This window comes from Aethalodelphis obliquidens, unplaced genomic scaffold (assembly GCF_003676395.1).
Source record: "Aethalodelphis obliquidens isolate GAN/ISIS:26980383/991018 unplaced genomic scaffold, ASM367639v1 scaffold17, whole genome shotgun sequence".
In the NCBI taxonomy this organism is placed as follows: Eukaryota; Metazoa; Chordata; class Mammalia; order Artiodactyla; family Delphinidae; genus Aethalodelphis; species Aethalodelphis obliquidens.
Window position 1 is genome coordinate 20988704 of NW_020837961.1, and position 14446 is coordinate 21003149.

The following is a 14446-nucleotide window of genomic DNA, read 5'->3' on the forward strand; positions in this document are numbered from 1 at the left end:
GTCTGCTATATGTCATAGCTCTCTGTCAAAAATGGATCCCCCGGGGCTTCCCTGGTGGCGCAGTGGTTGAGAGTCCGCCTGCCGATGCAGGGGACGCGGGTTCGTGCCCCGGTCCAGGAAGATCCCACGTGCCGCGGAGCGCCTGGGCCCGTGAGCCATGGCCGCTGAGCCTGCGCGTCCAGAGCCTGTGCTCTGCAACGGGAGAGGCCACAACAGTGAGAGGCCCGCAAAAAACAAACAAACAAAAAGCATCCCCCGGCAAAATGCTCATTAGTGGTCCTAAGACCAGAAGGAGGCTTGGGCATCATCTTGTTAATCTCATTCACTTACAGATGGAGAAGCCGAGGCCAGCACGCACGCTGCTCGTCTATGCCTCCTGACTCCTGGTTTGGCACTGCCTTCGTGTCTCCCTGCCTGGAGACCCTGGATTTCATCACTGCAAGTGTTGGACTCCTAGAGAGAGGTGACATTTGTGAAGGTGGTGATCCTTTTCCTTGCTTTGCTGCCTACTTAGAAAGTGTCAAATAGGAAATTGTTCAAGGTGGTGAAAAAAGAGCAGCCAGGGGTCTCCCTTGACACGTACACCGTGTTCCAGCAGGCAGCAAGCTCTTACAGCAGAACGAAACTCTGTTTTTGCATGAGTATGCATGTAGCGAGAAGAAGGGCCTCGTCACATACATAAATAACTCAGTGAGAGAAGCTTTCTCTCCCAGGTAACCCACACAGCAGCATGGCCTTTCGCGGATGTCGAGGTGGTCCAGAGAAGCTATTCACACTGCCTTAGTCATCCCTGCCCCTGGAGAGTCTCAATGTATTACAAAACTGCCCACTGAAAAAAATAGCACACTTCTGTCAAAAAAAGAATAAAAACAAACAGTTTAAAAACACCGGTGGGGGGGCTTCCCTGGTGGCACAGTGGTTGAGAGTCCGCCTGCCGATGCAGGGGACACGGGTTCGTGCCCCGGTCCGGGAAGATCCTACATGCCGCGGAGCGGCTGGGCCCGTGAGCCATGGCCGCCGAGCCTGAGCGTCCGGAGCCTGTGCTCCGCAGCGGGAGAGGCCACAACAGTGAGAGGCCGGCGTACCGCAAACAAACAAAAAAAAACACCGGTGGATTTTTAGAATTCACTTTGATACCTCGTTTCCTTTCCCTCTTTGTTTCTCTCAGTCAGGAGAAACTTGACATCAACAATTCCCATGCTGTACTTTTTAGATCAAATGGTTTATCAAATCACACCTCCCTCCTCACTTGGTATCTAGAAGCAGTCAGGGGAGCCCTGGGAAGCAATTTCTTAAGGATTTACCTAAATCCTCCCTCGAGGTCTGGCGAGGTTGAACAGAAGCATATTGGAATTAAGGTAAGACCTAGATGCTACTGCAGCCCTCACTGTGTTGGATCCAAAGATGACTGGATCTCTTCTAAAGCTTCCATCTCCTGCAGAACGCATTTGTGGAGGTAACAAAAGACTGCTGTAGCCTTGGGGAAACAGACATTTTGCTTTCGGGAAGAGTATATGGTATCTGGTTTGAAAACTAGGCTTGCAGTCCCAGTGACAGACAAGCCCTACAGCCACAGAGAATGGCGCTAATGCCCTAGTGGGAACTTGTGAGTTCAGAATTTCAGCCAAAGACTCTTAAGAATCAGATGGATTGAAATGCCTCCCTAGAGCTTCCTTCTCAAGTCACGTGGGTCCTCAACAGAGCCTGGCAAGTGGAAGCCAGCGTGTGGAGCTAAAAAAAATGAGCAGTGGCCTCAGCAGTTTCAGAGCTTGGTGTTGGGGTCTCTGGCAGCTGGCATTTCCAAGATCCACTTAAAAGAATTCAGATTCTAAACGAAAGCTGGCCTTAGACTGTTTCAACGTGCTGAGGCACTTCCTAAAGCCATGCACACTTCATGCTGAGAGGTCAAGGCCGTTAATCTCAGAGATGGAATACAAACTGGTCATAGCAGGAACTTCTAAACAGAACTCTGTACAAAAGCTGGAGCGAATCAAAGGAAAAACAAAAGAGTGAACTTAAACTACACATAGTCCTTAAAAAGAAAGCGCCAAAGAAATCAACAACATTCCCCAAATAGGAAAACAAGAAACTGAAATGAAACGAAGAAGCCCTAAAAGTGTCTTTTCAGTCTGTTTGAGGAACTTCGGAAGTGTGTGCCTACAAGGACATGGGAGAGAAAATCAGCTTTCAACGTCAAAGGTGCCGAGGCCATGAGCTGTTGTAGAGACGGAGAAACTGCGTCCTGATGAACGTGACTTTGGGTATTGCTTTTCGGTACCATTCTTGTGTGGAGTGCCCTGGAGTTGCCAAGGTGGTCTGGAGGTGCATGTGCCTGGTCCAGTCTTGGGGCACTCCTCCCTTCCTTCCCCTTGGGTCCTATCATCCCTTTTTCCTATATTCGCCATTTCAAGATTTCACCTCTTCGCAGTCTTGGTCGGTGGAAAGTTCTACGTCAGACAGTCCAACCTCCATTGCCATGATCAGCGAGATGTCAGAATCACTGCTTATAGCTGGTTCCTGCTCACCTGGTGGGGGGAAACAGAGTTCACAGTGAACACTGAGCTGTGTCTTCAGATGCTGATTATTTCAATACAATTGCCTTTAATAACATTTCATTGAAGCCCAAGAGAAGGTGTTAGGCTACTTCGTAAAAAAAAGAAAAAAAGTCTAGTTAGAGACTTTTCTCACACTACATCCCCAAATAAACTCTAAATGGGTCAAGAAGTTAAATGTAAACAAAAGAAACTAATGAAGCCAGAGGAAAATATATCTTATAAGTATATATCTAAGTAGGAAGAAAATGTATCTAACGTCTCTAAGTAAGGCAAGAAGTGCTACATGGAAAAGCAATTGAGCAATTCACAAATGAAAAGATTGATAAATGTATATAAAATGCTAAAAATATTTAAAACATGAAACATAAGATCAAAGGTATATGTCACACTGGGAATATCTGCAAAAATTTCACAGAGGATTGTATTCATTTTTTTGAACTTTATTTTATTATTTTTTTTATACAGCAGGTTCTTATTAGTTATCCATTTTATACATATTAGTGTATATATGTCAATCCCAATCTCCCAATTCATCACACCACCATTCCCCACCCCCCCACCGCGCCACTTTCCCCCCTTGGTGTCCGTACGTTTGTTCTCTACATCTGTGTCTCAGTTTCTGCCCTGCAAACCAGTTCATCTGTACCATTTTTCTAGCTCCACATATATGCGTTAATATACGATATTTGTTTCTCTCTTTCTGACTTACTTCACTCTGCATGGTAGTCTCTAGATCCGTCCATGTCTCTACAAATGACCCAATTTCGTTCCATTTTATGGCTGAGTAATATTACACTGTATATACGTACCACATCTTCTTTATCCATTCATCTGTCGATGGGCATTTAGGTTGCTTCCATGACCTGGCTATTGTAAATAGTGCTGCAATGAACATTGGGGTGCATATGTCTTTTTGAATTATGGTTTTCGCTGGGTATATGACCAGTAGTGGGATTGCTGGGTCATATGGTAATTCTATTTTTAGTTTTTTAAGGAACCTTCATACTGTTCTACATAGTGGCTGTATCCATTTACATTCCCACCAACAGTGCAAGAGGGTTCCCTTTTCTCCACACCCTCTCCAGCATTTGTTGTTTGTAGATTTTCAGATGATGCCCATTCTAACTGGTATGAGGTGATACCTCACGGTAGTTTTGATTTGCATTCCTCTAATAATTAGTGATGTTGAGCAGCTTTTCCTGTGCTTCTTGGCCATCTGTATGTCTTCTTTGCAGAAATGTCTGTTTAGTCTTCTGCCCATTTTTGGATTGGGTTGTTTGTTCTTTTAATATTGAGCTGCATGAGCTGTTTATATATTTTGGAGGTAAATCCTTTGTCCGTTGATTCATTTGCAAATATTTTCTCCCATTTTGAGGGTTGTCTTTTTGTCTTGTTTATGGTTTCCTTTGCTGTGCAAAAGCTTTTAAGTTTCATTAGGTCCCATTTGTTTATTTTTATTTCCATTACTCCAGGAGGTGGATGAAAAAAGATCTTGCTGTGATTTATGTCAAAGAGTATTCTTCCTAAGTTTTCCTCTAAGAGTTTTATAGTGTCCGGTCTTACATTTAGGTCTCTAATCCATTTTGAGTTTATTTTTGTGTATGGTGTTAGGGAGTGTTCTAATTTCATTCTTTTACATGTAGCTGTCCAGTTTCCCCAGCACCACTTATTGAAGAGACTGTCTTTTCTCCATTGTATATCCTTGCCTCCTTTGTCATAGATGAGTTGACCATAGGTGTGTGGGTTTACCTCTGGGCTTTCTACCTTGTTCCATTGATCTATATTTTTCTGTTTGTGCCAGTACCATATTGTCTTGATTACTGTAGCTTTGTAATATAGTCTGAAGTCAGGGAGTCTGATTCCTCCAGCTCCGTTTTTTTCCCTCAAGACTGCTTTGGCTATTCGGGGTCTTTTGTGTCACCATACAAACTTTAAGATTTTTTGTTCTAGTTCTGTAAAAAATGCCATTGGTAATTTGATAGGGATTGCTTTGAATCTGTAGATTGATTTGGGTAGTGTAGTCATTTTCACAATATTGATTCTTCCAATCCAAGAGCATGGTATATCTCTCCATATGTTGATATTATCTTTAATTTCTTTCATCAGAGTCTTATAGTTTTCTGCATACAGGTCTTTTGTCTCCCTCGGTAGGTTTATTCCTAGGTATTTTATTCTTTTTGTTGCAATGGTAAATGGGAGTGTCTCCTTAATTTCTCTTTCAGATTTTTCATCATTAGTGTATAGGAATGCAAGAGATTTCTGTGCATTAACTTTGTATCCTGCAACTTGACCAAATTCATTGATTAGCTCTAGTAGTTTTCTGGTGGCATCTTTAGGATTCTTTATGTATAGTATCATGTCATCTGCAAACAGTGACAGCTTTACTTCTTCTTTTCCAATTTGTATTCCTTTTATTTCTTTTTCTTCTCTGATTGCCGTGGCTAGGACTTCCAAAACTATGTTGAATGATAGTGGTGAGAGTGGACATCTTTGTCTTGTTCCTGATCTTAGAGGAAATGCTTTCAGTTTTTCACCATTGAGAATGATGTTGGCTGTGGGTTTGTCATATATGACCATTATTATGCTGAGGTAGGCTCTCTCTATGCCCACTTTCTGGAGAGGTTTTATCATAAATGGGTGTTGAATTTTGTCAAAAGCTTTTTCTGCATCTATTGAGATGATCGTATGGTTTTTATTCTTCAATTTGTTAATATGGTGTATCATGTTGACTGATTTGCATGTATTGAAGAATCCTTGCATCGCTGGGATAAATCCCACTTGATCATGGTGTGTGATCATTTTAATGTGTTGCTGGATTCTGTTTGCTACGATTTTGTTGAGGAGTTTTGCATCTATATTCATCAGTGATATTGGTCTGTAATTTTCTTCTTTTGTAGTATCTTTGTCTGGTTTTGGTATCAGGGTGACGGTGGCCTCATAGAATGAGTTTGGGAGTGTTCCTTCCTCTGCAATTTTTTGGAAGAGTTTGAGAAAGATGGGTGTTAGCTCTTCTCTAAATGTTTGATAGAATTCACCTGTGAAGCCATCTGGTCCTGGACTTTTGTTTGCTGGAAGATTTTTAATCACAGTTTCAATTTCATCACTTGTGATTGGTCTGTTCCTATTTTCTATTTCTTCCTGGTTCAGTCTTGGAAGGTTATACCTTTCTAAGAGTTTGTCCATTTCTTCCAGGTTGTCCATTTTATTGGCATAAAGTTGCTTGTAGTAGTCTCTTAGGATGCTTTGTATTTCTGCGGAGTCTGTTGTAACTTCTCCTTTTTCATTTCTAATTTTAATGATTTGAATCCTCTCCCTCTTTTTCTTGATGAGTCTGGCTAATGGTTTATCAATTTTGTTTATCTCCTCAAAGAACCAACTTTTATTTTTATTGATCTTTGCTATTGTTTTCTTTTTTTCTATTTCATTTATTTCTGCTCTGATCTTTATGATTTCTTTCCTTCTACTAACTTTGGGTTTTGTTTGCTCTTCTTTCTCTAGTTCTTTTAGGTGTAAGGTTAGGTTGTTTATTTGAGATGTTTCTTGTTTCTTGAGGTAGGATTGTATTGCTATAAACTTCCCTCTTAGAACTGCTCTTGCTGCATCCCATAGGTTTTGGATTGTCATGTTTTCATTGTCATTTGTCTCTAGGTATTTTCTGATTTCCTCTTTGATTTCTTCAGTGATCTCTTGGTTATTTAGTAATGTATTGCTTAGCCTCCATGTGTTTGTGTTTTTTATGTTTTTTTCCCTGTAATTGATTTCTAATCTCATAGCATTGTGGTAAGAAAAGAGGCTTGATATGATTTCAATTTTTTAAGATTTACTGAGGCTTGAATTGTGACCCAAGATGTGATCTATCCTGGAGAATGTTCCATGAGCACTTGAGAAGAAAGTGTAATCTGCTGTTTTTGGATGGAATGTCCTATAAATATCAATTAAATGTCTCTGCTCTATTGTGTTATTTAAAGCTTGTGTTTCCTTATTAATTTTCTGTTTGGATGATCTGTTCATTGGTGTAAGTGAGGTGTTAAAGTCCCCCACTATTATTTTGTTACTGTCGATTTCCTATTTTATAGCTGTTAGCAGTTGACTTATGTATTGAGGTGCTCCTATGCTGGGTGCATATATATTTATAATCATTATTTCTTCTTCTTGGATTGATCCCTTGATCATTATGTAGTGTCCTTCCTTGTCTCTTGTAACATTCTTTATTTTAAAGTCTATTTTATCTGAAATGAGTATTGCTACTCCAGCTTTCTTTTGATTTCCATTTGCATGGAATATCTTTTTCCATCCCCTCACTTTCAGTCTGAATGTGTCCTTAGGTCTGAAGTGGGTCTGTTGTAGACAGCATATATATGGGTCTTGTTTTTGTATCCATTCAGCAAGCATGTGTCTTTTGGTTGGAGCATTTAATCCATTCACGTTTAAGGTAATTATTGATATGTATGTTCCTATGACCATTTTCTTAACTGTTTTGGGTTTGTTTTTGTAGGTCTTTTCTTCTCTTGTGTTTCCCACTTAGAGAAGTTCCTTTAGCATTTGTTGTAGAGCTGGTTTGGTGGTGCTTAATTCTCTTAGCTTTTGCTTGTCTGTAAAGCTTTTGATTTCTCCATTGAATCTGAATGAGATCCTTGCTGGGTAGAGTAATCTTTGTTACTTTTATCACTTTAAATAAGTCATGCCACTGCCTTCTGGCTTGTAGAGTTTCTGTTGAGATATCAGCTGTTAACCTTATGGGAGTTCCCTTGTATGTTATTTTTCATTTTTCCCTTGCTGCTTTCAATAATTTGTCTTTGTCTTTAATTTTTGCCAATTTGATTACTATGTGTCTCGGCGTGTTTCTCCTTGGGTTTATCCTGTATGGGACTCTCTGCGCTTCCTGGACTTGGGTGGCTATTTCCTTTCCCATGTTAGGTAAGGTTTTTACTATAATCTCTTCAAATATTTTCTTGGGTCCTTTCTCTCTCTCTTCTCCTTCTGGGACCCCTATAATGCAAATGTTGTTGCGTTTAATGTTGTCCCAGACATCTCTTAGGCTGTCTTCATTTCTTTTCATTTTTTTTTCTTTATTCTGTTCTGCAGCAGTGAATTCCACCATTCTGTCTTCCAGGTCACTTATCCATCCTTCTGCCTCAGTTATTCTGCTATTGATTCCTTCTAGTATATTTTTCATTTCAGTTATTGTATTGCTCATCTGTTTGTTTGTTCTTTAATTCTTCTAGGTCTTCGTTAAAACATTTCTTGCATCTTCTCGATCTTTGCCTCCATTCTTTTTCTGAGGTCCTGGATCATCTTCACTATCATTATTCTGAATTCTTTTTCTGGAAGGTTGCCTATCTCCACTTCATTTAGTTGTTTTTCTGGGGTTTTATCTTGTTCCTTCATCTGGTACATAGCCCTCTGCCTTTTCACCTTGTCTGTCTTTCTGTGAATGTGGTTTTTGTTCCACAGGCTGCAGGATTGTAGTTCTTGTTGCTTCTGCTGTCTGCCCTCTGGTGGATGAGGCTATCTAAGAGGCTTGTGCAAGTTTCTTGATGGGGGGGACTGGTGGTGGGTAGAGCTGACTGTTGCTCTGGTGGGCAGAGCTCAGTAAAACTTTAATCTGCTTGTTTGCTGATGGGTGGGGCTGGGTTCCCTCCCTGTTGATTGTTTGGCCTGAGGCAACCCCACACTGGAGCCTGCCTGGGTTCTTTGGTGGGGCTAATGGCGGACTCTGGGAGGGCTCATGACAAGGAGTACTTCCCAGAACTTCTGTGGCCAGTGTCCTGTCCTCACGGTGAGACACAGCCACCCCCTGCCTCTGCAGGAGACCCTCTAACACTAGCAGGTAGGTCTGGTTCAGTCTCCTATGGGGTCACTGCTCCTTCCCCTGGGTCCTGATGCACACACTACTTTGTGTGTGCCCTCCAAGAGTGGAGTCTCTGTTTCTCCAGTCCTGTCAAAGTCCTGTAGTCAAATCCCGCTAACCTTCAAAGTCTGATTCTTTAGGAATTCCACCTCCCGTTGCCGGACCTCCAGGTTGGGAAGCCTGACATGGGGCTCAGAGCCTTCACTCCAGTGGGTGGACTTCTGTGGTATAAGTGTTTTCCAGTTTGTGAGTCACCACCCAGCAGTTATGGGATTTGATTTTATTGTGATTGCGCCCCTCCTACCATCACATTGTGGCTTCTCCTTTGTCTTTGGATGTGGGGTATCTTTTTGGGTGCATTCCAGTGTCTTCCTGTCGATGACTGTTCAGCAGTTGGTTGTGATTCCAGTACTCTTGCAAGAGGGAGTGAGAGCACGTCCTCTTACTCCGCCATCTTGAACCAATCTTTGAGGACTGTATTCTTAACAGAGAGCTTTTAACTAAATAAGAAAAACTAAGAGTCCAACAGAAAAATTGGTAAAGGTTACTGTTATACAGTTCACAAAAATGTAATATAAATGGACAATAAATATCAGGTAAAAAGAAGCTATTCTTATTTTTTATGAAATCTTCACTCTTTAAAAAAGAGTGTATTACAGTTAAGGCTACATTGAGGTAGGTATTTTGATCAACTGCACTCACAACTGAAATTTTCACTCAGTAATTTCATTTCCAGAATGCATTATAGAGGAATTATCAGAGATGCAAAACTATTCATTTAAGCATTATTTATAGCAGCAAAACATTGCAAGAAGCCCAACAGTAAAAAATATCTCAGTAAACTATATTTCTTCTAAAGGACAATCTTCTGGTTATAATCACTAAAGTGATGTTTCCAGAGAGTTTGTAGTGCAGTGAAATTGACCGAGAAAGTTAAGTAGAAGCAAGAAAACCAAAAATGTTAATAAGAGTTGTCTCAAGTTTTAGTGTTTATAATTATTTTCTTTTCTTTAAAAAAATTTAGTTTTACTCCTAGCCATTCTTCAATGAACAGATATCATTCATTCACTCAAGACATAATTATTGAGTACCTCCTATGTGCTAAGGCTTATGCTAACTGTAGGGATATAGGTGAGAGCGAGGCAGTTCCAGACCTCAAGGAGCTTACTGTCCAGTAGACAGGCAGACCATTTACTTGTCAATTACCACCCAACAGGAGAAGCACTTTGCTGGAAGATGTACCGGTTTTATAGGAGCAGGTAATGGGGCTACAAAACGATTTAGTGAATCAAAGAAGGCTTCCCACAGGCTGCGATATCTAAACTGAGTCCTATAGGATAACTTGTATTTTAGCCAGATGAATGAGAAAGATGAATCTTTTAAGCACTAGCAATAGCAAGCACAGATGGCTGTAGGTGATAGGGAGCCTTGTGCAGACGGACATCAGACTGTATTTAAATATGACTGGGATGCAGAGGCAAGCTAGGGAGTATGAACAGGGAGGCTGGGGAGCTCAGCTGCCTATAAGGCAGCTTTAAAACCAGAAGATCTTGTATGTTCCATTACCCTGCAGAAGAAGTACGCAATTAAAAGACCAGCAAAACATTTAAGTGCTAAAGAATGCGGATGGTTATAATACACTTTTGCTCTCATAATCATTGATATAATTTATTTCATGTTGAAGTGCAGTTAAGAAAAATATATGAGTTTCATGAAGGGTAGTGAATTCTTCAGATGTTTAAAAGGAGGCAAACAGAGAACTAACAAAGAGTTATGGTCTTAGAATCAGTTTTAGAGAAATGAGGTATCCCACAGGGATATACCTAAAGACTGAGATCTAAAATGTTTCCCAGACACAAAAGTGCATGAGGTTCGTAGAAATGTAGACAGATCAATGGGTAGAATAAAACTTTGGAAGCAGATCTTGGAAGATAGAAGTACGGTATTTAGTCTTTGAAAATGGTGACATTCAACAAAAATTCAATAAAACTAGTCATTTAGAAAAAGGTGAAACTGGATTCCTGCCTCATACTGTATACATTCTAGGCTGGCTAAATATCTGTATCTATATCTATATCTGTATCCACATCCATATCTCTATCTGTATCTATACCTGTATGTATAGCCCATCTTTATTTTGTGTGTGTGGTACTTCCTTCCCATTTATCCTCCTCTCCAGAGCCATCTGGTACCTTCCATCCCTGACCTTTGGGGAATTCTTTGATGCAGACTAGGATGGCCCTCCCCTTCCTGCTTCGCACTTGTTTTCTCTGCAGGGCTGTGGCTTGCTGTTGTGTAGGCTGCACTCAGCACCACCTGGAGGAAGCTTTCACTCTGGAGGCTGAGTGAGCAGTGGGCACTGAATTTCAGCTGGATACAACCTGCATAGCCAGGGAAATGACCTCGCTCTGATTTTTAGGTCCACTAGGTCAATGACCCCTTATTTTTTTCCCAGTTGCCCAAATTTTGCCTTTGTCTCTTTTTACATTTTCCCTGTCCATGTTGGTCTATGCCTTACAAACATCCCTTTGCTATAGTTTTTGTGGGGTTTTAGGAGTGGCTGGAAGTAATTTCATGTGTTCAATCCACTCTTTTTACTCAGTGCTCTCTGTAAGCATCACTTTTACAATGAGAAAATTATATACTGAAAATTATATTTAGGAGATCTGGGATCCTATCTTACTTTAGGAGACGGTATTCTAGTCTCGGCTATAAGTAACTACACATGTTACTTGGTATAAGTCACTTTCTCCTTTAGGACTAGAATTTAAATGTCTATAAAATGAAAGTTTGTTCTAGATATCTTAGAGTCCTTTCCAGTTGTTACAGTTTATTCATGTATATGCTGATGCCAGTCTAGCACAGTTCCTCATACACGGCAGGTGCTCAATAATTATTTAATAGAATTACCAGTGAGAAAGAGTTGTGTTTCTTTTGTCATAACCCTTCAACATGTTGCTTTCTATTAAAATTTTTTTTCCTTAATCAAAAAGAAGGTTTGCTAGTGTATATTTAGTACAAGTATGTACTAAATGGGAGAAATCACTACTTTGCGGTGTAAAGAAACCTGAAATATTCTTATTCCTGGAGATAAAAAATGAGGGCCAAAGATATGGAAGCAACCTAAGTGTCCATCGACAGCTGAATGGATAAAGAAGATGTGATATATATACATATATATGTACAATGGAATACTACTCAGCTATAAAAAAGAATGAAATTTTGCCACTTGCAGCAACATGGATAGACTGGGAGGGTGTTATGCTAAGTGAAACAAGTCAGACAGAGAAAGACAAATACTGTATGATATCACTTATATGTGGAATCTAAAAAATACAACAAAACTAGTGAATACAACAAAAAAGGAAGCAGACTCACAGATAGAACAAACTAGTGGTTACCAGTGGGGGGAGGGGGAGGGTCATGATGTGGGGGGAGTGGGAGGCACAAACTACTGGGTGTAAGACAGGCTACAAGGATGTATTGTACGACACAAGGGAATATGGCCAATATTTTGTAATACCTGTAAATGGAGTGTAACCTTTAAAAATTATATAAAAAATTTAAAAAATTTTAAAAATGAGGGCTGTACTGTAGAGATATATTCTCTCCCTTCCCTTCCCCCTTCACCTGCCCCTCTTTCTCCTTCTCCTTCTTCTTGTTCTTTTGGACAATAGTCCATGAACCAATTTAGTTCACAAGAAGCCAAAAATGACAGCTCACAAGTAAACTATAAGTCAACAGAAGAGCTCACCATGGAGTGATCTTATAGCTTTCACATGGAGCTAGTACAAAAGGAAGCACAGATGAGAGTTGACTTGTGTAGAGATAGCTTACTGTACCTGCAGCTTTTCACCTACACTCCTATCTTCTCAGCCACCAGCCTCAGCAGATTTCAAGGATTCATTCTCAGCGTGGTGTTTTCTAAATCGGAATGTGTGAATTGAAAGAGAAAAGGGCTGTGGGGACTGCTATAACTATGGGCTGTTGAATTCATGGGGCTATTTTGGAAATTGTCCTGCACTGCTCTAGGCAAAGATGAATTCAAACCAATAAAAATAGAGATTTTCCAAAAATGGTGCAATTTTCATGATGTGACATTGCATCAGTCACAATATCTAATCATTTTCCATGCCAAATCTTAAAAAAATGATCTGAAGACATCTGAAATTATTCTTTACTCTGTCCTGTGTTTTTAATTGAACTTGGTTTGCTCCATATATATATATATATTTTTTAGAAGATGCTGGGGGTAGGAGTTTATTAATTAATTAATTTATTTTTGCTGTGTTGCGTCTTTCGTTTCTGTGCGAGGGCTTTCTCTAGTTGTGGCAAGTGGGGGCCACTCTTCATCGCTGTGCGCGGGCCTCTCACTATCGTGGCCTCTCCTGTTGCGGAGCACAGGCTCCAGATGTGCAGGCTCAGTAGTTGTGGCTCACGGGCCTAGCTGCTCCATGGCATGTGGGATCTTCCCAGACCAGGGCTCGAACCCATGTCCCCTGCATTAGCAGGCAGATTCTCAACCACTGCACCACCAGGGAGGCCCTGCTCCATAATTTTTAAAAGCAGGGTTTTATCCTTTAATCAAGGCAGATGTTTTACTTTGAGGCCAAAATAATACAAATAAAAATGTTGACACTAAAACATTTAGAAGGTTCTCTGTAGGCGGTACTAACTGAGGAGTGTAAAGTAACAATTAACAATAATATAAATGTTCACCGAATTTTATCTTCTTCCCTGAAAAAGCTAATATAAAATGAATGCAAAAATAACATTGGCCTTTACTGAATTCTCACAATAACCCTTTGATGTGGGTATTATTATTCCTATTTCACAAACAAAAAAAAAGCCTTAGTCCCTTTGACACAGTAGTATAATACCTACTTGACACACTTTCCTCTCTTGGACATTGAGAGAATTTAAACAGGGAGTAATATGATCTGCTTAATATTTTAAAGGAGCACTCTTGCTGTTACGTGAAGAATAGATTGGTAGGTCAAGGGTGGAGATAATCCAGAAGAAACCACGGCAGCAAAACAGATGAAACATGGTGGTGGCTTGTTGTAATAGGAATGGAGGTAAGAGGACAAATTGAAGTGATAGTTTATTTTATTTTTTACTACTTTTTTATTTTTATACAACTTTAAAGGTTACTTTCCATTTACAGTTATTACAAAATAATGGCTATATTCCCTGTGTTGTGCAATACATCCTTGAGCCTATCTTATACCCAGCAGTTTGTGCCTCAATCCCCCACCCCTAAATTGCCCTTTAACCCCATCCCCACTGGTAAGCACTACTTTGTTCTCTATGAGTCTGCTTCTTTTATGTTTTATTTACTTCAGCATAGAGAAGGTATTTTGGTGGATTTAAAGACTGATCCCAAGTATCTAATGCTCCGTCTTGAATCTCTTTATCACAATGTTAGAAAGCACCTGATTAGATGGTGAGCAGAAAACACTGTTTTAAATGGAGCTTTGTGACCGATTTTGTTGATCCATAACTACTGCTGTCACATATTTCCACATTTAATTCTAAGTAAAATCCATCAGTAGGCTAACTGTGGTTAACCCAAAAATTCTTAGTGGCAGGATTTGTTTTTATTAATTCCATTTAGTCCATAAGTGATTAATATCTTTGGTTTATTCCTTTCCTCTTTAATACATAAAGTGTTACCTAAAGAGTCACAGGTTTCCCTTTGTGAAATGGACACTGCAGTTGTAGTTCTGCTGGGGGTTTGATATAACTGTCTATAACGGTGGGGCTGGATGACTTAAAGTTCCTTCCAACCTGAGATCTGGCCTGTCCTCTCTTGGGCACATCGGGCTTCGCTGGCTCAGGGCCACCCATTGTCAACATTCCCATTTCAGAATCCCACCGCACTCTTTCAGAAGTAGGAGGCACTTGGGCTTCCCTGGTGGCGCAGTGGTTGAGAGTCCGCCTGCCGATGCAGGGGACATGGGTTCGTGCCCCGGTCCGGGAAGATCCCACATGCCGCGGAGCGGCTGGGCCCGTGAGCCATGGCCGCTGAGCCTGCACA

The 14446-nt window shown here is 40.5% G+C and overlaps 1 protein-coding gene across 1 annotated transcript in view; it reads right to left on the minus strand.

Moving 5' to 3' along the window:
• Positions 1–1009: 1009 nt before the first annotated feature.
• RNF150 (ring finger protein 150) overlaps positions 1010–14446 on the minus strand; it is a 238526-nt gene continuing 225089 nt past the window's right edge. The window contains exon 7 of the mRNA XM_027117053.1: positions 1010–2525. Coding sequence (XP_026972854.1) covers positions 2407–2525 — 119 coding nt within the window. The 3' untranslated portion in view covers positions 1010–2406. The remainder of the gene's footprint in view (positions 2526–14446) is intronic.